At 42.0% G+C, this 25,992-nt stretch overlaps 1 protein-coding gene across 1 annotated transcript; it reads left to right on the top strand.

Annotated features, from left to right (window-relative positions):
• Window positions 1-786: 786 nt before the first annotated feature.
• On the top strand, window positions 787-25,694 carry mkrn1 (makorin, ring finger protein, 1). Its single transcript, XM_039791794.1, has 10 exons — window positions 787-913; window positions 1,673-1,804; window positions 6,206-6,301; window positions 14,628-14,809; window positions 16,463-16,686; window positions 18,008-18,026; window positions 18,740-18,935; window positions 19,500-19,610; window positions 20,112-20,256; window positions 23,686-25,694. Exons 1-10 carry the CDS (start codon window positions 840-842, stop codon window positions 23,896-23,898), a joined length of 1,392 nt encoding a protein of 463 aa, XP_039647728.1. The 5' UTR covers window positions 787-839; the 3' UTR covers window positions 23,899-25,694.
• Window positions 25,695-25,992: the final 298 nt, after the last annotated feature.

Raw genomic sequence — 25,992 nt, 5'->3', positions numbered from 1 at the left:
TTGATCGTGAACCTAAATAGATATGTGGGCCGGATCAGAATTTGCGAGGGGCCAGATTTGGCCTGCGGGCCTTGAGTTTGACACGTGCCTTCTGTTTCTATTGTGACGTTTGAAGAAGAGCTTTGCTAAACTCCAGCCTGTTATAGGCCGCATTATTGTGACCCTGACACTGAAACAGGGAGCTGTTCCTATTTTAAATCTGCACACATTGTGATGCTAAGCTACCAGGTTCTTTGACCAATGACTGCTGATTTCTTCCCTTCTTATTCTATAACTGTTGCTCAGAGGGATCTTTGTCTCTGTCTGCCCTTCCACTTGTCAGCCTTTTTGTTCTCTGTGTACATTGTTATAACCGATATCCTGCAGATTCCAAACTTTTGAATGGTAGGCTACTGTATATAAATACAGACAACACTTGTTAGTCCTAAAATCCATTGTTGGTTTTGGCCTCTTTAGGGAAATTGTTCAGAATAAAAAACATGATAAAACAATGAAAGGTGTTTATCTTCTAAAAGCCACATTCACAGACAATCGGATGGCAAAACGGTCCTCAGTTTTCTTGTATGAAATGTTGATCATTTAAACAAACAATATTGGGTATAATAGCCCAAAACAACAATATATATCATACATCAACATACAATACAATGCTACGCAATTTAGAAGTAAATAATGGTTTGCATAATTCAACTCGAGTGTGACTGTGGTGCCCCCTAGTTGACAGTACCCAGTACGAGGTGTTCGGCAAACTCCGACTTGAACCGTACATATGCGAAAGAAGCCGAGCTGAATCGTAGCCGTCCGGAACATCCGGCTGTAGCTTCTCAACATAAACAGCAATGGCGGAGGCAGCAGCAGCGTCTACGGCGGCTACCCCAGTAACAGGAGGTTGGACCAAACACGTAACTTGCAGGTAAGACAAGACAAAGGACTATACAAATATCGAAGATAGTTATATTATCTATCGTTTGACATCAAAATAGCGGTGATACGGTGGCTGGCGAGCGACTGACAACAGCGTCTTCTGAGGTTCGCTTCAGCTATTGGCTAATGTTAGCTAGCTGTAGCTACTAGCTAGCTGCACTAGTGTGTTGTTGTGTTCACTGTGTTATGGTCACATAGCAGACGAGTGTGGTGAGTTAGCTAGCGGCCAGCTTGCTAGCTAGCTACATTTTCAACGATTAACCCGGCTAACGTTAGCATTAATACCAGGCTATAATGTTGGACTAGCTAACGTTACGCAAAACAACTGTTAAGACACTAGAGTGATAACGTTACATCCGTCAGAGTTGATGTTGACTAACGTTAGCTAGCTGTTGGTACTCGGTAGCTACTCTTTGACTAACGTTAACGTGACGTTAAAACCAGCGAGTTTGGCTGGTAATGAGTTTAAGTGGACCTACATAATAGTCACAGCACCGGGCTGGGTGTCACGTCCAGACATTAGCTGACGTTATGAGTCCAGTTGTTTGTTGTGACCGTGCTACGACTAGCTTGATTGCGTTACCAAATGAAACTGAAAGACGACATTGACACATCGTTGACTTGCCTGGATCTGTTTGATTAAAGTTCAGTTTGACATACGGATTTGAAAAAAAGAACAAAAGATGTTATGTTAAAATTCTAGAAATTTTCTATTAACTAGACACATTTTCTTATTCTGTATTTTCAGATATTTCATGCACGGTCTTTGCAAAGAAGGAGACAACTGTCGATATTCACACGATCTGACCAACAGCAAACCTGCAGCCATGATTTGCAAGTTCTTCCAGAAGGGAAACTGTGTGTTTGGGGACCGTTGCAGGTAAAGACACAACTGACATGTTAAGTTCTAAATACAAATACCACAAATCAGTCAAATGCGGATGTGACTTTAAAAAAGGCTTTGTTGTGGCTGTAAGCAGTCCAAGGCCACAAGGGACTAAACACTGAAAGATGAAAACACACTGTGACTTGTCATTTAATTCTCCACTACTACTGCAGTTACGAAAATGTGAAATGACTGTTGTGATGCGAATAGGTGCTTGAGTCCGGTCAACAGAAACCGTGTTCCCAGGCTCACCCCCTCTCTGTCAATACCAGGTGATTATAATAACCAATGAATAATATAAAAGAGACCATAAACAAACATATAGGAGAAACATGTGGCTCCTACAGGCTTGGTTCATGTTTGCACTCAACTGGCGTGTTCAGAGCCAGCTGCCACAGCCTAAAGAAAGGCTCCCAGTTGTCAGTTGAGCTGCATTATACCTTCCTTTCTAAAAGTGGCCTTGCTCTCAGCCAGATGACAGCCCAGCACTTTGCTGCAGCCTGCTCCTTGAGTGGATGGGATACCTGAGACGGCTGCTTCCTCATGTCAACATGTTGTTGACACTGTGTGTGTGTGTGTGTGTGTGGGTGGTGTGTGTGGGCTGCCCCATGTCATTCCAAGGAACTAGAATCACTAGTCTGGGGGCATTTCTGCATTGCTCTGCAGAATGAAATTGTATATTATAAAATATGTGTTTGAAGTTTTGTCTCGAGTAGGGCTTCACGATTTGAATATGCAATATTGTTGTTGAATATTGTGAGAGCCATTGCTTAATAAACAGATACTAAAGTGAACTCAGCTCTGCTGCTTTCAGCATTCCACTTAAATACAACAAACTGCTTGAGTTTTGAACAAATGAAAGGAAATCATTTCCAACTTTCTTTTATTGACCATGTTGAACCATTGAATTTAATATACTGTAAAAGGCAGCACTAAAGAAAAGAGCGTTACATTTCAAAGTGTGGTTTTCTAAAGATATTTGCTTTCAACTAATGCGAAAAAATCAGTGTTTCGCGATAGGTTGCACCCTATCGCGATGTGTTCGTAGCGCCAGTTGATATCACGACGACGACGACAAGGAACCGATATATTGTGCTGCCCTAGTCTTGAGTGTTTGTGGAGCTAGTGTTTGTTCAACATGGCGGCCAGCGTTGAGCTCTCCTTCTGGTTTTCTCACCATAGGCCTTTGTTTAGATGGAAAGGACAACCGTTCCAGTACATGGAATGCATGGGCTCTTGGCTGATTACATTTTGGAATATTCTTTTGGGCAAAGTTCCTGTTGTGTATTTTTTAAAATCAAAATCCTGCCTATAAGATATACATCAATCCGGTCTGCATTTTAATATTACCAATGGAAGTGATTTTAATCTTAAAGTGACTATACAGCTTAGCTGCAACTTACTTCATGATCGATGTATCTGCAAATATTGTCATCACTAATTGATCTGTTTATAAAAATGTAATGGCCATCGCAATGTTCATACACAATATGGAGAAAAATGTGACATTTTTCTAACAATTCTTATCAAAGAGCTCATGTTTTAAAAAGGACAATGTTTAATTTCATTAACCTACTACTAGTTAAAGATGGCCCACAGTCGGTTAGTTTCTAAACACAACTTAACTTTCCCTTCTATGCCAGCTGATTTTCATACTGGACTGAAATCAGTGTCACGCTGTTTGCTTCCTAAAAAGTCTAAAAGCCCGCATCATGCTGTGAATATGGTGAGCAGTATTTATTTGTAGTAAATGGGCTCAAATATGCAGCGGTATGGTCCTTTTGAGAAGCAGATTAGTCTGTTGCCAGGCTGAATGTATACCCAGACGGCAGCAGACACGGTCTGCTCCATGTCTGGCTTCAGGAGCATCCCCATAGTTACCGGCCAGCCCAACAGCAGCAGGGGCGCATTAGTTACTCGATTATTTTCTTTCTTGAATAGTGTGCTTATTGCCTGTAGAAAGCCTTTGGTCGGCTGTGTGTAGCACTGAGCTGCTTTTGTTGTTGTTGTGTTGTGAAGTCACATTCCTCCATCCTTGTGATGGCGCGGCAGTGAGGAGGGCGTCCTCATTATATCTGTGCCCCCGTGGGGCTGTGCACCCTTGTATTAAGAGTCCAGAGAAAGGCTCTCACTGTGGGGGTTTGTTATGGTTGAATTCTCTGGGCTCTATCCATTGTGATGGGCTCTGTCTAGCTCTTATCCCCCCTCTCTCCTGCAGCCCCCAGGGCCAGACAGAGTGCTCTGCATGGCAATTGCATAATGCTCTGTTTTCCCTCCTGCTCTCTTTCCCTGTGCTGTTGCTGGGTTCATCAGGTTCATTCTGCTGCATTTATTTATGCATAGCACCCCCCTCGCCCAGCGCCCCAATGGCTCTCTGGGAACAGACTGGTTAACCGTGTGTTCTGGCGTAGCTCCCCATCATGGAGAAGGCTGGAGAAGACACTGGCCGAGTGTTCCTTTTGTATGGCTGTGTGCACAGGCTGTCGTGGCCTGTTATTCATGCTGTGGGATAGCTATGGAGTTTACTTGTTTTCTATGCTAAAGCCATATTTTGACAGTTCCGTGTGGACAGCCGAGGATCTGTAATTGTTGGCGCTTCACCATTGATCGTAATGTAATTGTGATTTTGATTCGTACCTCTGTGCTATCTCGTTACATTACCATGCATCTGTTGTATTTATGCCAGCAGGAGATGAGTTGCGTTAAAGCACTCTTAACTCCTGTGTGTGGCAAACGCCACATGAGAAACATCCTAAACAAAAACCAATCCACACTGTGATGGAAGTAAGACTACAGTAAATTCTCAAATAGTTTCCAGCACATTTTTTTTACCCCCTTCCCTAAATTAATGTAAACTCAAAACGTCCTCCAGAATCACACACTTTTACTTTTTGCTCAGATCACAGAGGTTATATTTCAGAGTGACAGATTAACTGCTTTTAGTTAGAGGATCAGCTGGATCAGGCTTCTGTACAATAGAGATCTTGGACCATCCATAACCCTACTGGACCCCCAATCCCTCACATCCCCCACCCTGTTAATGCTGGCACCATACTCGAAACAGAATCACAATTGTTGTCCTCACATGCAACATGGCAGGCTTGAGACCAAAATGCAGCCTGTCATTTTACTAGATGTTTGCGGTATGCAGTAGCTGTTGGCTGGGCGATATGGAGAAAATCAGATATCACAATATTTTTGTCCAAATACATCAATGTCGATGTTGCGCCAATATGGTAGGGTTGACTATTGCTGCTATCACAAAATATTTACATAACTGGTAAGGTCAGAAAATGACATCACGTTACTGCAATGCAGCCTTTAAAACCAGGAAAAGACAACACTTGTGTCAAATAACAATATCCAAAATCTAAGACTAGTCTCATAACGATATTGATAAAATATCCATATATTGCCCAGCCCTACTCACACTCTCTCACTGCTCCCAGTACTAGTTGTCAAATACTAGGACTAGAGCTGGGCAATATATCGATATAATATCGATATCGTGATACGAGACTAGATATAGTCTTAGATTTTGGATATCGTAATATGACATAAGTGTTGTCTTTTCCTGGTTTTGAAGGCAGCATTACAGTAAAGTGATGTCATTTCCTGAACTTACCAAACTGTTCTATATTTGCCTTTAACCACTTAGTCATTATATCCACATTACTGATGATTATTTATCTAAAATCTCATTATGTAAATATTTTGTGAAAGCACCAATAGTCAACACTACAATATCGTTGCGGTATTGATATTGAGGTATTTGGTCAAAAATATCGTGATATTTGATTTTCTCCATATCGCCCAGCCCTAACTAGGACCATGTCCCCACAAAGCTGGCTAAGTTACCACCGTGGTCAGAAAGAACAGGGGAGACACTTTGTTTCTGACTATGACTCTAGAGTCACTACTCACTCTGAAGATAATCACCATCACTCTCTTACTCACTCTACCACACACACACACACACACACACACACACACACACACACACACACACACACACACACACACACACACACACACACTGACCCTGCTATTCTCCTAGAGAGATCGACGCACACACAAATGCACAAGTATAAACATCAGACCACTTACGTAGTCTACGGCCAAAGGTCTGCGTGGAGCCTCCGCAGGACCATAAATCCCGCTTAAATCTGAGGCGGCAGAAGGTCACCATCTTAACCTAACTAGTCCAGTCTTGACCATACAGATACCGGCTCGTAGCATTTGAACCAGGCATTGGCTAAACATTTTCATTTGGGTTTCAGGTTACTCACAGAATTAACTTGAGTGAAGAAGTAATGTGTGACGTTTGTTTGAAAGAAAATTAGAAATTAAACAAATCAAATCTATGTTTTCCGGCATTTCTGCTTCATTGGATAGTGATAGCTTGGAGAGAGACAGGCTAGGCAGGAGAGAGAGAGAAGGGACGACATGCAGCAAAGGGCCCGTGCTGGAATCCAACCCCCGGCCGCTGAGGTAAGGACCAAGTCTGGATACATGGTGCATGCTCTACCTGGTGAGCTACCAGAGTGCCCGACGTTTGTCCTTTTTTAACTGTGGAAAGCGACAGCCAGCACCGGGTAAATTGAGAAGCTGCTACCTGAATGTTTGGTACACTAATCTTGGCTAATAAGAGAGGAGAGAAGAGAGACTCTGCAACACATTTGTTAGCGCCCGTGCTTAGTAAATCTGTGCATTTTTGCGAAGCTCTTTTTGTTACCATGGTGCAGCCAATAATAATTTTCACATTCCTAGTTTTCACTCTTGTATATAAGCAAATTGCTTACACTCTAAAGCCCTGTGTTGGAGAGACAAGCTAATAAGATAATGTTCTATCTGGCATTTATACGGCATGGCACTTCAGTAAAATGGGAACTAAACAGAACGCGTGTTTATATATCTCATAGTAAGGTATAGAAAAGGTTTTGTTGTCTGTACTGAAACTCTGGTATTATCATCCCATTAATACTGTGGAAGCTCTCCCTTTCATACTGTGTATCAGTGTATCCGATTATTGTGCACAATGTTGCAGATCAATGAGCATATATCCAATATTTGATTAGGTACCTTAGGTGAATTTGCTTGATTAGTCTAATTAATTAATTAATTCATTCATTATACTCTTTCTTCATCCCCAATGGGGAAATTACCCGAAGGGCTGGCTGCACGTAAGGAACACAGTGCAGGTAACGTTAGCCTACACTAGCAGCTAGTGTGGGCTATTTCTTTTGCTTAACAGTAAAGCCAGACACACAATAACACAAACTAACCGTAACCGTAGAGCAGCAACTACCGTGTTTCTACCAGGTAAAATTTGTCACGCTGTGTTTGAGCTACGTTACTGGTTACTGGTTGCACGGCATTTGTGGTTCGACTGCTCATGACTGCTTTCCAAGATGGCGCCCGAAAGTAAACAACGCTGCTAATCTATCTTTTTAATAAACTGTCTGTACACTTACAAAGTTCTCAATGCTTTGGTTTGCATGTAGGGACCCTCGTTATGCTACCGTTGAAGTGTGGTGCTATTTTGAGCGTTGTTAGTGGTGTAGAAATAGTGACTTACCAAGTGCCCCGAAAGCTAGCGTTAGCAGCTAACCACCGGATTTGCGTTAGCTAGTTTAAAGCTGGAGACGCATTCGATTAACATGAAAACATATCCCAGAGAACGTTCGACTCGACTCGGTGCACGTTTTATTAACCCCTAGGTTCATTTTGTGCCGGAATGGTCCTTTTTAAAGGTATACTTAGCAGCTCTGTGTCAAGGCAGTGTGTGCAGATGAACGTCTTCCTTCTGTGGCTCCAGCTATCAGTTTGTTAGTCTGACCTTTTTTTTTTTTCTCAGACGAGGAGTGACACTTACTGTGCAAAGGAATTTGAATCATAGTATATGGTTATTATATCACAGCTATGAACCAGTCAGATTGCTCGATTTGAGCTACCCATTTTATAGATTTATGTATATACTAGTGCTTTCAAACGATTAAAATATTTAATCGTGATTAATCGCATTAATGTTATAGTTAACTAGCAATTAATCGTAAATTTTTATCTTTTTTAAATGTCCCTTGATTTCTTTTTGTCCCATTTTTTTTTCTCATTTTAATGCTCTTATCAACATGATAAGATGGTTAATGAGAGAGAGAGAGACACACACACACACACAGTGAAGAAAATAAGTATTTGAACACCCTGCTATTTTGCAAGTTCTCCCACTTAGAAATCATGGAGGGGTCTGAAATTGTCATCATAGGTGCATGTCTACTGTGAGAGACATAATCTAAAAAAAAAATCCAGAAATCACAATATATGATTTTTTAACTATTTATTTGTATGATACAGCTGCAAATAAGTATTTGAACACCTGTCTATCAGCTAGAATTCTGACCCTCAAAGACCTGTTAGTCTGCCTTTTAAAATGTCCACCTCCACTCCATTTATTATCCTAAATTAGATGCATCTGTTTGAGGTCGTTAGCTGCATAAAGACACCTGTCCACCCCATACAATCAGTAAGAATCCAACTACTAACATGGCCAAGACCAAAGAGCTGTCCAAAGACACTAGAGACAAAATTGTACACCTCCACAAGGCTGGAAAGGGCTACGGGGAAATTGCCAAGCAGCTTGGTGAAAAAAGGTCCACTGTTGGAGCAATCATTAGAAAATGGAAGAAGCTAAACATGACAACAATCTCCCTCGGACTGGGGCTCCATGCAAGATCTCACCTCGTGGGGTCTCAATGATCCTAAGAAAGGTGAGAAATCCGCCCAGAACTACACGGGAGGAGCTGGTCAATGACCTGACAAGAGCTGGGACCACCGTTTCCAAGGTTACTGTTGGTAATACACTAAGACGTCATGGTTTGAAATCATGCATGGCCCGGAAGGTTCCCCTGCTTAAACCAGCACATGTCAAGGCCCGTCTTAAGTTTGCCAATGACCATTTGGATGATCCAGTGGAGTCATGGGAGAAAGTCATGTGGTCAGATGAGACCAAAATAGAACTTTTTTTGTCATAATTCCACTAACCGTGTTTGGAGGAAGAAGAATGATGAGTACCATCCCAAGAACACCATCCCTACTGTGAAGCATGGGGTTGGTAGCATCATGCTTTGGGGGTGTTTTTCTGCACATGGGACAGGGCGACTGCACTGTATTAAAGAGAGGATGACCGGGGCCATGTATTGCGAGATTTTGGGGAACAACCTCCTTCCCTCAGTTAGAGCATTGAAGATGGATCGAGGCTGGGTCTTCCAACATGACAATGACCCGAAGCACACAGCCAGGATAACCAAGGAGTGGCTCTGTAAGAAGCATATCAAGGTTCTGGCGTGGCCTAGCCAGTCTCCAGACCTAAACCCAATAGAGAATCTTTGGAGGGAGCTCAAACTCCGTGTTTCTCAGCGACAGCCCAGAAACCTGACTGATCTAGAGAAGATCTGTGTGGAGGAGTGGGCCAAAATCCCTCCTGCAGTGTGTGCAAACCTGGTGAAAAACTACAGGAAACGTTTGACCTCTGTAATTGCAAACAAAGGCTACTGTACCAAATATTAACATTGATTTTCTCAGGTGTTCAAATACTTATTTGCAGCTGTATCATACAAATAAATAGTTACAAAATCATACATTGTGATTTCTGGATTTATTTTTTTAGATTATGTCTCTCACAGTGGACATGCACCTACGATGACAATTTCAGACCCCTCCATGATTTCTAAGTGGGAGAACTTGCAAAATAGTAGGGTGTTCAAATACTTATTTTCCTCACTGTATATATAAAAAAAGAGCACCTTGTTCAATTGTATTTGTCTGTTCCGTATGTTCTAAAATCTAAAACAATAAAAAGTTGATCTAAAAAAAAAAGGAGCACAAAAAAGTGAAAACAACCACTGGATGGGAAAAGGGTATTTTACAATTACAGTGAATGCACCACGAGGCTAGCGAGGCGAGCAACATGACATCATGACTGTGTTTTTCAGACAACGGCAACTACAGTCCGGTGTTGGAGTCCTCTCCAGTGAAATACAGACACACTTTACACCGTCTAGCTCAGTGGTTCTCAACCTTTTTTGTGCCAGCACCCCCCTATCCATTATCCAGGTCCCTAACGCCCCCCATCAAATATTATGTAGGCTAATTGCCCCAGATATTAATGATTACACCCTAATATAGGCCTATTATTATTGTTACTATTATTATTAAAAATAATCAATAAATCAAATCATTGAATGACAAACAACACATGTATTAGTTTCCCAGGTATCAAAAAAGCCATGTGAATAGAAATATTTACAGTTTTTTTTTTTTTTTTAAATGCAACCATTTGACATTCAAATTAAATAACAGCAGCCAATCAGAACTACTAGATATGTAACATTCAAACTATAATTAGGTATTATCAAAAGGCATGCTGCATGGTGTGAACCTCAGCACCTTTATAAGATGACTATAATTTGAATGTCCTTTTTGGTTGTGAAGTGACCTTGGGTGTCATGAAAGGCGCTTTAAATAATATGTATTATTATTACAAACACTAACAGTAGCCAATCAGAAACAGCTAGCAATTTAACATTCAAATCTATTTTTCATTCAAATTGTTCCAACGGAAAACAAGCTTGCACTTATCAAGGGGTAAAAGCAGGATTACACGCGACAAGCACACACACACACACACACACACACACACACACACACACACACACACACACACACACACACACACACACACACACACACACACACACACACACACACACACACACACACACACACACACACACACACACACAAACACACACAGAAACAAGGTTTTCATTTTGGTGATGACAAACGACACCTACTGCCGAATGGAAATAAGTTTACAACCTTTGAAAGTTAGTGAGAGCCGCTTTGTTGATGCTTAGAAGAGTATAAGTTAGAAGAGTCTAGGTTAGAAGAGTCTAGGATTGAAGAGTCTAGGTTTGAAAGTCTAGGTTTGCTATCGCCTGTCTTGCGAAAGTAAAGCTAGTAGGAAAAAAACGTTTGGAGAAGCGCAACCCCACATCGCGCCGCGTTTTGAGGAGGTGGAGTCCCGTACAGTAAACAGCGACATCTCTGCCTCTATCGCTTCAACAAGAAAGTTTTAAAACAGCAAACACAAGCCCTGAATTGCCCGGGAGTTTGGGGGACAGCTAAATGTTTGCCAAACAAGAACACACAGTCGATATCTCTCGTCACCAAAAAAAAATAAAAAAATCTCTCGCTTCGTCTTTTTTTTTCGTCCAAATTAAGCTGCTTCTCAGGTAGTAGGAAACGTTGGGTTCTATAAAGGATCTGACGAAAAACTGTTACTGTGAAATATAAAGTCTACTTGTGCTACATTGGGGGATTAAAGAATACAACAGGACGTCGCACCACCCTGCGGCGATTGATGTTTTTTCTGAACGCAGCTTCACGCTGAAATACGGAGCTCATTTAAGACGATGCTCTGACGTCCCGTTCCATGAAGGCAACACGGAGCTGCGCCCGAACAATGATCCACCGTCCGTCCAGTTGCAGTGCCGTGAACTGGCAGGTTTTTAATGTTGCAGAAAACTGTTTTTTGCAAGTAGTTTAAGTGTAAACATGTATTGTTATTGTGAATCTTTGGTTTAAACTAGTTTTCAAACAAACGCCCCCCAAGGGCACCTCAACGCCCCCCTTTCCAAAATATTGCTTCCAACGCCCCCCATCATCTTCTGAACGCCCCCTGGGGGGCGGTACCGCCCCCGTTGAGAAACACTGGTCTAGCTGTAAACATTTTAACCGTGTTTAATCCAGCTGCTAGCTAACGGTAGGCTAACGTTACCTACTGCTAAGTGTAGTGTTGACTGGCCTCCTGTGCGGCGATGTTTCAGTTCCCTCTAACGTCCGTTTTCAGAGCATCAGAGAGAAGCGCAGGCATTTAAGTGGAACCTAAATAACGCACCGAAATCCGCGTTGCTATTCAGTCCGGTAGATAACGGTTGTTAAGGCACCGGTGCCATATTAGCACCGGGTCTCGGACCCCATTCAAAACGGCGGTTTTCGTCGAAAAGCGACTAGTTTGTAGGTATGTACTTCTCTTTGGCCGGCTCGCAAGCAAGTGTGTGCAGCGTGCATGTTGTTTTGTTTTCGGTCTAGCTAGATCCGGTGTGGTGTTGTAGTTTTTCTAACGTTACTATTTGTTGCAACAGCATGTGAAAAAAAACTACAAAGTTTGCTGGGCTAAAAAGAACGTTAATCTCGCGATAACAAAATTTACGCCGTTAAAATGGGTTTGCGTTAACGCCGTTAATAACGCGCTTAACTGACAGCACTAGTATATACGTAGATTCCCCCTAACAATAAAGAGTAATCTCTTTTTCTTTGTTCTTTAAATGATCGAGGTTGCTGGGGAGAAAGCACTTTGTGACCGAAACCCCTGGATAATATGTACATGTGTGGATACGGATTCTGTATTAGTTTGCATTGTTGAAGGGCCATGTACAGACAGATTTAACATTTTCTGTTGTGTTCTTGTCTCTACGACATGATGAAACGTCCCACTCTGTAGTCCTAATGTTTTGACCGTGGCCATTAAAGGACACTGTGTTTGTCTCTAAGGTTGTCTCCACAGCTGAAGACTGGAGAGTAACCTGCAACTAAGAACAGCCCAGCAGGGGAAATTCCAGTTTACATTCCATTTACATGCTTATTATTTACAGGCGAAGAAGGAGAACCAAAATCTTGTCTTCAAGTAGAAGCAGTAGAATGAACAGTTTGAGACAAAGTGTCCCAAGGACAGGCTTCATGGATCTAAAAATGGCAAACCGGTCTGTACAAACTGAATGTACTGAAGATCAAGCCTAGTTTCTTGGAGGTCTTGCCTCTGTGTCTGCAAACGTCAGTGTCACTGCACAAACATACAGGTGCATGCTGTTTGTCTGACTAGTTTTACACTAAGGACTGACAATTTGAATACATTTTTTACAGAAACGCAGAAGAGTTCAGAGAGGCAGAACATTTAGACACATAGGTTTGACTTTTGATCATCCAGTCAGCCATTACATTCAAGGAGCTATGTTTTGTCAACAGTCATGTTGGTGCAATGTCAAAAGGGAATGCACTAAATTAATGTCACAGGAATTTGTAAACAAAGCGGGCCTGGGTGCTTTTCCTAGGTGAGGAGAGGTAAGGTCAGTTAGCAGGTGTAGCAGCTATTTTTAGTCCCTTAAGACTATAAAGTCTGTAGGACATATTTACAATAACCTAGTCTATATCAACGACGATATCGATTGTTCAGGTGCTGCCGGAAATTCGCCAGATGTTCCTCATTTTCGGCCAGATGTCTATCCCCTTCTTCTTTCTTTAACTGCTCCTCAGATCTCTGCAGGGTAAATCCAGACAGCTAGCTAGACTATCTGTCCAATCTAAGTTTTTCAGACAAGTTTTCTGTTGAACAACTAAAAACAACTTTTGAACATACGCATGTTCCACCAAAACAAGTTCCTTCCCGACGCTATTTAGCAGAGGCACCATGGCTCAGTCTGGTGCATGGCACCGCCCATAATGATTGTGATTGGTTTTAAAAAATGCCAATAAACCAGAGAACGTTTTTCTCCCATCCAGGAATGCTGTGTGGACTAGAAAGACCCTCCTTCGCAGTGTTGTGGATGCGAGACCAACAATAACCTAACCTAACTAAACCACTCTACTGGTCCAACAGTAAATTCACTTCACCTTGTATCAGACCACAGTTGGCTCATGCAATGGAGCAGGAACATTTTACTGATGGTAGAACCCTTGTAAGTAGATGGTTCAGTCAGGTCAGTAGTCTTACAATCCCACGTATGCACGTTCAGCATCTTAAAGTTATCATTTTTGATTGATAGTTAAAGAGCCCATACTGATGTTAGAGGGAAAAGATTTACCGATCACTATTAAGGGCGGCCAATATAGTAAATCTTTCAGCTGGAATGAAAATAAAAACCTTTTCTACGTGGATTTTGCATGAACACTCAAAGGTATTTAGAAGTCTGCTATTTACCTTTTTATTATACGTACATTATATTATATTGACGACCAATTCTATACACTCAATTAAAATAAATTGGAAAAATAAACACCAGTACTGTATGTTTATTATCAGTCAGTTATTAGTTCGTTTGAATAAAGAATAAATCTAAATAATAGCTTTAAACCTAAATAATGTTCATTATCAGTCAATTGCTGACTATTTTAATACTGCCAGTCAGTTAGGGGCAAAAAAGGGGTAAAACATTTCCCTACTGGGGGCTGCGGTGCTGCTGCTTGTGTAACACCGGCAACACCGTCTACCGTGGCGATTTGCCACAGGGTTGTGCAGCAGGGGGAGTGTCAATAACCCCCAAATGTAGCACAAGTAGACTTTATATTTCACAATCTCTGTTTTCCGTCAGATTGTTTATAGACAACGTTTCCCGACACACAGCGAGTGCTACGTTGTTGCAGGAAACACTCAGCTGTTCCACAAACTTTTCTGTACGGGACTCTCACACCGCCTCAAAACACTCCGACAATCTGATCTCCGTTACGTGACTGGCCACCGCAGCGTGACGCTGGGTTGCGTTTCTCCAAACGTTGAGTCTGTCTCAACTTTTCGCCGCAGGCCCGCTGTGTTTCCAGAAATCTAAATAACTGAGTAAAGTACAGCTACGTGACAATTCTACGGTAGAAGTATTTGTACTTGGTTACATTACAACACTGTTTATAAGTGTTCTGCATTAAGTGCCGTGGGACAGTAGATCCTTTTGAACTGTAACAATCCGGGTCCTGTGTGCCTCCTCAGGTTTGAACACTGTAAACCGGCAAAGAACGAGGAGTTGCCACCCTCCCAGACGCTGCCGCTGCCCTCTGTCTCGCTGGCCGCCTCGTCAGACCCAGAACCCAGTGGGCCAACACCTGGTTCAGGGGCACAAGATTGGGTCAACGCTGCAGAGTTTGTTCCTGGACAGCCGTACTGTGGACGGGGTGAGTCGCCAGCATTGGTTACACTAAGATGGAACATAGTCGCACATTACCCGAAGTTCACACATTTACCAACCTTTATGACTGGATGGTATTTCATAATGTCACACGTGATGTCATCCCATAAGTACCTGACAAGCGTTAATTAATTTGAATTCAGGGCTACTAGTGTTACGATACCAAAATTCTGACTTTGATAGGATACCCTGCCTAAATGTCTTGTTACTGATGCTGAAAATATACCACGTCTAAAACCTAAAACATCAGGAAAAGTAATAGAATAATAGATTACAGAACATAGAATTAAAAAAAAAAAAATGTTTTATTAACCTCAAGTGGTCAAACTTGTTTGGGTGGTGTAATGTTAGATGATCGCTCAGGCCAGGTGCCAGGATCAAGGCAGGCAGGCTGGGACATGTTTTTTCCTCGGTCTGTCTATAGTATGTCGATTTCAGCACCCAGGCCAGCGCCGCACCTACACACCCACACACACACACACACACACATACACACACACACACACACCCACACACACACACACACACAAACACACACACACACACACACACACTCACACTCCTGCCCTTACACACACACCCACGATAAAAAGCGCTCCGTCTGAGAATAACAAATTCTAGTTAATGTTGATGCATAAATGAATAATATGGGATTACTACTCCTTATTTCATGGGCTATTCTGGATTTTTGGGGTAATGCATATATAATAGTAAAAAAAAAAAAAAAAAAAGAACAAAGCATTGTAATACTGATTTGGACTTTAATTACCATGGCAACGATCAAAGCTTGGAAGCATGTGGGTCAGCTCTAGAACTATGTACTTTTTGAAGGTTCTGACCAATCTACGTCGGTACTCCAGAGCACTGTTTCACGTTAAATCACTCGTTGGAGCTGAAATGGGCATGAAAAGAGATAATTATCATTAATTGAAATATGTTAAATATGCCGTTTTTAAAATGCTGATATGTTGGGCCTTCTCTGAATTCCTATTAGTCCCTAAAGGTTCCTCTCTGGTCACTCATCTGTCATGGAACCGCTTCACCTCCATTCTAATAAATGTGACGATCCACACTGACTACGCATGTGGGACATCGAGACACACCCACCCAGATTGTTCATGCTCCAAGGGGACTTTTTTTGGCAGCCACAGGCAGAAAAGACAGTTTGCCCTTTTGGGGTTAGGGTACTCTTTTGGTTCAACAAACAGCCTCTGGTGCATTTGTCCATTTGGCTGGGTTCATTTTGGCTTGTGTGAAAGCTTTCATTCAAACTCTGATGTAGGCCAAAGAACCGGACCAGCACTACTGGAAAAGCGCTTGATTGTTCATCTTATGTTTCTACTCTTGCTTTTGTTTGGTTTGTACCAGTCACTTGAACATGTGGGAATGACAGTAATGATGCTTCCACTGTGGCTAGGGTCCGCTGGTCTGAAAATGCAGAGCAACTCAAATTATGACTTTAAGTTCAAGTTTAAAGGTTGGTTAGGTTGCATTGTGAGGCCTGTCTGAACAGTTAGGGGGAAGTGTCCTCAGATCAGAGTCTCCTCATTTGCAAGAGAAGGCATTCGTAAGCATGAAGAGTTTTTGTTTTCTCTTTTAAAGTGGCACAAAATAATTGCACAAATCTGTCTATGCCCAGCTGAGCCGGTGAAGGGGGAGAGCTCCGTCCCTCTCATTGAGGAGTTTGACAGCGAGGCATCGCAGGACAAAGAAGCGTTGAGGAAGCAGCTCTGTCCGTACGCAGCTGTTGGAGAGTGCCGCTATGGAATCAACTGTGCCTATCTCCACGGCGACGTGTGTGACATGTGCGGCCTCCAGGTGCTCCACCCCACTGACAACGCCCAGCGCTCAGAGCACACAAAGGTAACGCTTACAGAAACATTAACCATGCTGGGCTCAACGTTCACTCTCCCACTTTATCGCGGAATTATTCGTGGTGGATTAGAAAGCAAATTGGTAAAAGCTGATGTGCTTTCACTGTTTAAAATACAGTTTGCCAGTGAAAGTAAAAGACAGCTAAGACAGTAAAAGATGGCTAAAAATGACACACTGTTACCTAAATGGGTGCTAATGACAAAGGGAGGGATAAAAGGTGGAGCGCAAACTGAAGCATTGAGAACTTTGTAAGTGTTCAGAGAGATAGATTAGAAAGACCGTAGCCTTCGTGTTTACATTCGGGCGCCATCTTAGAAAACAGTCATGACCAGTCTAAGGACGAACACCGTGCAACCAGTAACATAGCTCAAACACAGCGTTCGTGATTCGACTGCTCATGACTGTTTTTTAGAATGCGCCCGAATGTAAACATGAACGCTACTGTCTTTATAATCTATCTTTTTAATAAACTGTCTGTACACTTACAAAGTTCTCAATGCTTCAGTCTACATGTAGGGACCCTCATCATGCAACCGTGGAAGTGTGGTGCTATTTTGAGCCTTGTTAGTGGTGTAGAAAATAGTGATTTACCCTCTTCCCCAAAAGCTAGCGTTAGCAGCTAACCACCGGTTTTGCGGTAGCTTGTTAAAAGCTAGAGACGCATTCGATTAGCATGAAAACAGATACGTACACATATGTTATTAACCCCTAGGTTCATTTTGCGCCGGAATTGTCCTTTTAAGACTGTAACACAACCCTGCAGATTCCAAACCAAAGTGGGTCAGAAGTGTTTCCAAATGTCTCCGGTTTAGGGGCTCGGAAACACCAGAGCAGGGGGAACAGTGGCGATTTCTTTAAGACTGCAAGGGAAGCTCAGCTTCCCCTAAAATGTCTAAAATTTAAATGGTCAAATATGTACTATTGTGTTAACATTTTATTGACTAAAATGCGTTAGAATACGTTCATCTCGAAGACGAGTTGGTTCAGAATTGGCTGTCTCGATTTCCTTCTCATACATTCCCGTGACGTATCAGTGCATTTCCCGTTGAAGCCCAGCCGTCCGTTGACTTCAATGGGACTGCTTGGAGCAGCGGTTTTTTTCAGCGCCGAAACTAGACGGTCATTGGATAAATGCTGCGATTATGTGCACGCCACGGACGCCCGCGTCTGGGGGTCAATGGAGCAGGGGGCTGGCCTGGACGCTGGGCTTGCGTGATGATTGGAGGGTCTGTCGAAGGACTGTATCTCCTTTTGATTGACAGCGATTTTGTACTATAAAAAGTTGCCGAAGCTGTTCAACTTCAAGCAGAGCTCAGCTCAGTCCCATCGCGGATTTTACAAGTCTAGTTGAAAGACGAACTGCTACAACCTGTTTCTTGGTATTTGCCTGGCGAAATTGCTAGCCAATATTCATCATACATTTCATACAATTATACACCACATTCCTTGTTTCAGTTTAACCTAATTCCTACATTTCCTCCCGCTGAATTTATATCGTTTTGTTAGATGTTTGTTCATTCATACAGTAGGCTAGGCTAGTGTTGTAGGGGTAACTAGCCAGCTAGCAAACTGCAACCGATGGCAGACACTGCTAATATTGTCGACCCTGATTTTCCGAAGCCATTTGAAAGTCTTCCTTATGAGGAGAAACTTAGAATTAAACAGCAGGGTTAGATCAACACTTAAGATTGATTTAGTGCAAAAGACAGGGCAAAGTAACAGGTCTGTTCAGCTCTCCTGGTAGGACAGAGTTAGCTGGCTGTGCTGTGACAAAGAAAATACTGCTGGCCATTCCTCTTGATGAAACCTTCCCATGGATATTATAAATTATTATATTATTATATTATTATAATAATTACATTATTATTATTATTATTATTATTATTATTATTATTATTATTATTATATAATTAAATTATTGCATTACTATTTTATATATATATATATATATACATACATATCATAATTTTTTTTCTCGTTTTTTTTTTTTTTTTTTTTTTTTTTTTTTTTTTTTCCCCTCCCTCCAGGCCCATTTTTTTAGAGAAAGACATGGAGATTTCATTTGCCATCCAACGCAGCAAAGACATGATGTGCGGTGTGTGTATGGAGGTGGTGTTTGAGAAGGCCAACCCAAGTGAGCGCCGTTTTGGCATCCTCTCCAACTGCTGCCACTGCTACTGTCTAAAGTGCATTCGCAAGTGGAGGAGTGCCAAGCAGTTTGAGAGCAAAATCATCAAGTGAGTCACTTGCACATGGCAAAGAAGAGTTTCACAAGTCACTGTAGGCTACGTGGTAAATGATTTTAAATCTGTATCTCTGGTAGAGTTTCTCAGGAGATTAATAAATTGTTATTAATCAAGTTAGTATTTTTTTTCTTGACTTATAGTTTGTAGAACGTTGAACGCTGTGTGATCTATGTGACAAATAAAAAGCAACAGGTATTTAATTTAAGGCTCTTTACAGACAGAAGCGGAACGCCCATGCAACTGAGAAGCATTACGCAGTGAATGTCTGTCTCCTGGATCAATGTAATACAAAAAAACACAATTGATGAAGATCCAATGGACAGGCGGTATAATGAAAACCATTAAGGACTTTTGAATTATTTTATATTTTTATTCCTAATAATAAAGCCTAAAGTGCAGAAAGTTACAGAGATTAACTTAGTTAAAGCTAATTTCTTCCATGTGTGCTGGACACACAGCGTCCGCTTGTCTACTCTGGTTTCAAATTAAGACAAGTGAAATACTACTACACACAACTAACCTTTCACCCGTTTTTTTTATTTTTTATCTTCGCAGGTCTTGTCCAGAGTGTCGAATCACATCCAACTTTGTCATCCCGAGCGAGTACTGGGTGGAGGATAAGGAGGACAAGCAGAAGCTCATCCAGAAATACAAGGATGGCATGGGGTACACACATAATGTCCTATGCTCTACACACACACCTAAACACTGTCACTGCTGCACTCAATCTTATTTGTTTGTATGTACTGCGGGACACAAGGAATCAGAGAAACGGGGACACAATGTATAAGGTCTTCCTCCCTCTTTATGTATCTGTTACGCTGAAAAAGTTGGCTTAATAAGCTGGTTTCATAAAGTTAAGTATCAGCTATTCAAACCTGTTAGTGTCTCTGCAGGATGGAGCACACGGACTGTGAATAGAAAGCTGTTGTGGGTGTATGTGATGAGAATCATCACAGGAGTGGGTGGTAATGGCGGGGAGTGGGCAGATGATCCGGTGCAGACTCTTAACTCAGAAACACACAGAATGTGGTGATCATTTTGAAAGCCCCACTGAGAAAACCTCCTAATCATCAACTCGGTGTTGCTTGGTGCCTCTGGTGTGATTCGGTGCTCTAACTCTAACTAGCTCTTGTTGTTCTCTGGTTCCCTTCTCGTCTTCTCCAGGACGAAACCGTGTCGATACTTTGACCAGGGTCGCGGAACGTGTCCTTTTGGCTCAAATTGCTTCTACAAGCACGCCTTTCCAGACGGTCGGCTGGAGGAAGCTCAGCCTCAGCGAAGACAGACCGGATCCAACAGCAGGAATCGGGTAACCCGTTCACACTCCCTCCTACGATCCTGTCATCTAAAATCCATTAGTGCTACCAAGATTGCCACCATTGTGTGATAGCCACAGTTTTCATTACCAGAGTACATATTGTGAGTTTCAATACTTTTCTGAGAAAAGGGAAACGGTGTGAAAAGCTGCCCCTGCTCTGCTTTCACTCAGCTGATAACACCAGTAACAGCACCCTCTGCTGGATGTGGAGAGTAGAGAATGTGATAACATGTAGACACGTCCTGCAATACATCCTGCCTGGCTTCAAAGGTTATGTGTGAAGAGTCAATTGTTTAAGTGTTGACTCAGTCTTGGGAACACCCTAAAAAGATGCAATCCATCCAGTTCAAAATCACAACAAATGCAATTGATTTGAATGGGAATGGCCTTTCTATCCATTTTATTTCTATGGCGGCGGTGGTGGTGTAGATATGAAAGCCATTTTCTAACTGATGGAAACAAACTGAAAAGTTAGGACTCTCAAAATTAGGAAATAGTGATTCCAAATGTTCATTACCATGGTCGACATCCTTACATCTAGATTACACTATTATCAAAATGATGAGCTAGTAAATCATTCAGCATTATTTTGGCTGTCGAAATGATGACGCATGTTGTAAAGTGTTTACTTTGAGTCAACATTACGAGATGCTGAAGGATAATATTGAGATGGAAGTGACAATTATCAGAAACCTTTAAATTAAAGTCTTAATGTATCTGATATTTACTGAACTTAAGTATCAAAAGTCATTTTCTGATATTAAAGGGGTGATAGAATGCAAAACCGATTTTACCCTGTCATAGTTGAATAACGACAGTTCAGTGGGTAAAAAGGACATACATAGAAGCTCAAAGTCCCACTGACACCCCTTTACTATGAAAATCTCATATTTTGAAACTGCCGCTGAAAACGGGCGAATCCCAACAAAGCTAAGTTGCTTACGCAAGCATCTCAAAATCCGGAACCTTAAGAGAACAGTCACGCCCAACATTTACATAGGCTACACAACTGACCTGAGATCAGGTAGTCTTCTGAATCTAGCTAGGTCACGCGATCTCTGCTATTCCATTACAAAATTCACTTCTGAAACTTTTTTATGCGAGAAATCAACCATATACAGCTCAAATATGGGCCGCCTTAACGACAAAATGGATGGCTAATTGCAAATTTTCTCCGACTATATGTCGGAGTTTAGTGCCGCGGTTGGTGCTGCCGGTTGCTACATCGCGCCGCCCCGACCACGTGTACGGAAGCGGAACGCTTGTCGCAATCTTTTACCGCAGCCCGCAGGTTCCAGTTAATCTCATAATGGGTATGTGTGTTGAGTTATTTAAACTAACAATCGGGAAATAAACGCCTCTTGTCCGCGAAGTCTCATTGATAGAGCCGCGGTGAGATGGAGTCCATCAATGAGAGCTAGCTAGCCCCCTCCTAACTCTGACATTCACAAAAATACATTCAATTGATATCCAAAATCGGACAAGTGTTAGCTAAGCTTTGTAAGACCTTGAGGAACCTGTAATATTCATGACGGAAATTCAAACTGTAAATATACTTTAGTTATCGCGAAGTGAGCAAGCTGCGATATTTCCCCATTGTAATGAATGGGACACGCATATAGCAGCTGCTCGTTCCACAAAGACGCTCTTTACGTTCACAAAATGCCTTAAAATCAAATCCGGACACAACGGTTAGCTTTATAAGACATTGGGGAATGATGTAATATAAGTGGCATCGAAATTCTAAAATTAAATATAATTTTTAGCGTTATGGCGACAGTGTAGCTAGCTAGTGCGGTATTTCCCCATTGTAATGAATGGGACATATATCGAAGCAGCTGCTCGTTCTACAAAGACGCCTCACGTTCATAAAAATGCCTTAAAATCAAAGTGGCGTGACGAAATTCAAACCGTAAATATATTCTAGTTATGCCGGTAGCGGCCCGCGGCGCCCGTAGTGCAGTATCCACAAAGGGTGACTTTGCGCTGGGTATGGAGCCCAGCAGGCTGCCGCTTTCTCGTCAGACTGTGTGGAGCTCCTAAAGTCCGACACGTCTTACCAAATTTGCAATTAGCCATAACATTTTGTAAAACGGCCCATATTTGAGCTTTATATAGTTGATTTCTCGCTTAAAAAAGTCTCAGAAGTGAATTTGGTAATGAAACATTGCAGTGTCTGGAATATGAGATTCTGTCGCTTCTCTTATGTATGTGTATTGGGGATTCGCTCAACCAATCAGCGGCGTCTCTAATATGGTGTTATGGCAAGTCGCTCAACCAATCAGCCGCACAGCTCATCTAAATATTCATGACCATACCATATTTGGAAGAAAAGCTCTTGTTACAAATAGGGCCAAAACACAGGGATGCATAAGGGCCAATAAAATATCAACCAGGCCATTTTCAGCCCAACCAATGTTACATAGCCCATTAGGAGACCATAAGGAACAGTGTGAAATACCCTATATAATCATTCTATCACCCCTTTAAATGTACTTCATTATTAGAAGTAGAAGTAAAAAAACCAAAACAAACTTTCATTATGAACTGTATGGCCAAAGGTGTGTACCGTTATCTTCATCACCACCCTGTTCACCACTGTCGTCGGGGTGACCATCGTCTGTTACCATGGTGGCAGAGCCTGCACCAGGTGCTTCCATGACCCCATCAGTTATTGTGCGTCCTCCTCTTCTTCTTTAGTTTTGGCCTATGGTTGGGTTTTCTTTTTTAGGCATTCGGTCACCAACTGGAATGAAGTGTGCATTAACTAGGAGCCATAATTCACCAAACCTGCTTTTTATCCAGTGTAACAAATTTATTCAGAATTTATTAGTAGTAACGAATGCTTAGGGGACATGTAGTGGAGTAAGAGAAAAATAAATAATGAAGTAGAGTACAGATACGTGAAAATTCTACTTCAAGCTACATTGTGTAAGAATTTCTCCCATCTAGCGGTGAAATTGTATATGTCAACCAACTGAATATTAGTTTCTAACCCCTCCCCATTAGAAATGATCTCTTAGTATCTCCATCGTTTCCACGCAGCTGTTCTAGCCACTCCAATATTAACTTTGGTGTTTGCCTGTCGTGTTGTCGTTTTAATTCTCGTACGTAATATGCACGTAGCACATTGATTATTACAGTCACTGTTTAAGATGTGGTATTGTCTGTACAGTCATATTGTGTCCTTCCTTTATGTCCTAAGCTGCTCCGTTGATCTTATGTCTGTGTTTTTATGTAGACTCTGTGTTGATTTTAGAACGGTTTCTCTGTCATGTTTGTGTTGTGAAGCAACAGATTGTAGCACTATGCCCAAGACAAACTTCCACCTCGGGGACAATAAAGTGTATTCTGCGTATGTATTCTATTCCAACACTGGTCCCCAGAAGACATTCTTATCAAACTCTGTCCCCGCAGAAGCTCGGCGAGCGCTTACGGCTGTGGGATATCTTCGACGAGCGGGAAAGCAGCGACTCATTTGACAACGAGGACGAGGAGATGGTGACGTTTGAGCTGAGCGAGATGCTGCTGATGCTGCTGGCTGCAGGAACCGACGACGAGGTGACGGACTCAGAGGATGAGTGGGACTTGTTTCACGAGGAACTGGACGATTTCTATGAGATTTACCTATAGCGGCCCCCCTCGCCAATCTCTCCCCCCACCCCCTCTCTCCCCCACCCTCGTGTATACTACACACTAGAATGGACTGTCTTGTGCGAGTGATGGACAGTAGCTCCCCCCCCCCTCCCTCCCCCACCCGCACTCCCCTTGTATTGTGGCAGTGCCTTTAAGCAGGCCATTACTAAATGAACTTTAAAAGGAAAAAAAGACAAAAAAAATTCTAGTACAAGTCAGTGCGCTCGTGCTAAACATTTTCTAGACTTCTATCCTCGTGGGTCTTTCTTGTGCGGTTCATGTTGAAAGGAAAAACAGTAAAATGACACAAAAAGAACTCGATATAAGATTTAACTACAAAATTATAACTTTCTTCAAATAATGCTAATAAACATTGTCAAGTTTATTTGTGGGTGTGGGTTTGACTGGTTTATCGTCTACCCAGGTGTTAATAACGTACTTCTGAGACTCTGAGGATGCACTCCAACTTACTCAGCACCATATACTGTAATCGTGATGGGCATGTTGTAAGATTTTACTTCATTTTATTTTATTTTTTTTTCTTCTTTATTAAAGCTGCTGATGGCCAATATATTGTGCTGATGTTTAAATACATTTACCATAATCATTTTCATGTTGTACTGAAAAGTATTCACTGTGGCCACTTTTTTTTCTTTTTTTCTTTTCAGGGTTACAAAAAGTCTCTGATGAGGCATTCAGATCATAATTGGACACAGACTGTCCATCAAAGCCCAAACAATGAAACTCTTGGAAGGTTTGTGGCTGATTTTTAAAGCAGGATGACCACCCTGATCCTCAATAGCCATCTTTGTAACTCAAGTCATTTCAGTGACCGAGCAGCTCGTAAAATTTGTTACGCAGCAAATGGTTGAAATATTTCAACAAGATTTACAAAAGCTGATCTACAACAATAGGGTTTGAACTGATGATGATCAGATGATGATCAGATGATACTGATTTGATCCCAGAGAGTTCTGCTCAGTGCTGCCACTGGTGGCCGGAAGCCGTATTACAGCTATACTACTGAACACAATGGTACTCACCTTTCCACATCTTCCAGCCACCAGTGGCAGCACGGAGCACACACACGCCGTCTTCAGTAACGCATTTTATTGCCTGCTCAGGGACTCGAGCGTCGTGAGAGAGGACACTTATACATTGTATGACAGGTCCTGGATCAGGGCTATGGGTAAAACATCCTGCGTACGCCCACCCCCAACCCCCTCCTTCCTGTCTCTCACACACAGAGACACCTGTCGCCTATTGAAGTAATCTGGGAAAGATTCTGCTTTTAAATGAAGAATGAATTTATTGTGCAATTAATGTGAAATGTTACGTCAGGTTTTCCAGATACTTTTGGTTTTCTGTGATAGAACTACATGTGGTCCAATTGGCTCCATATATCAGTATGACTGCTACGTCAGTCAGAGACTAAATAAAGAACTTTTATTTAAACTCTTTTGTTCCCTCCCCACTCTCCCCCATCCTGAATCTCAGCATCAGGAACACCCGGTTGTACCTCAGAACCAGGCTATAAGAGTCCACCCTATAACTCCTCAGCAGACCTGCAGTGCAGAGAATCATGGAGCTGAGACTGAGGCTTTAAATTGACCACAACCACCAGTGTGAAGTGTAGGTTCACTGCTCTCTGTTGGCTTCGCTGAGTAATGCTTTGCTGCCGAGACAACCTGTTAAACTCCGTTGGAATGCATATGTTTATACTGAAATGTGTGTTTTCTATGTTCCACAGCCATCCATCTTAACTTGAAATTAAAAGTTTATTATCAACCTCTGTACTGTGTGGAGTCTTAATCTTTTTGTCTGTTTGAATTCCAGAGTAAAAAAAAAAAAACAGCAGTACAACTCCACTGTCATCTGCTCAGAGCAGCGTTTAGCAGCTGAAGAGACAAGAGGTTTCCCCCAGGAGCTGGTGGAGACCAAAACAGAGCCAATATTGGACTAGCATTCATCAGGTGGACACAAACACTACTCTGAACGTTAATGTTACTCTGTCTGCTGGATGAGTAAACAGGCCACGGTTTGCCAGGCTGTTTACTGTGGCAGCTATGTGCAGCGATAACATGTCAATAT

This window comes from Perca fluviatilis, chromosome 23 (genome assembly GCF_010015445.1).
Source record: "Perca fluviatilis chromosome 23, GENO_Pfluv_1.0, whole genome shotgun sequence".
NCBI classification, from domain to species: domain Eukaryota; kingdom Metazoa; phylum Chordata; class Actinopteri; order Perciformes; family Percidae; genus Perca; species Perca fluviatilis.
This window is presented reverse-complemented; position numbering and strand designations above follow the sequence as displayed.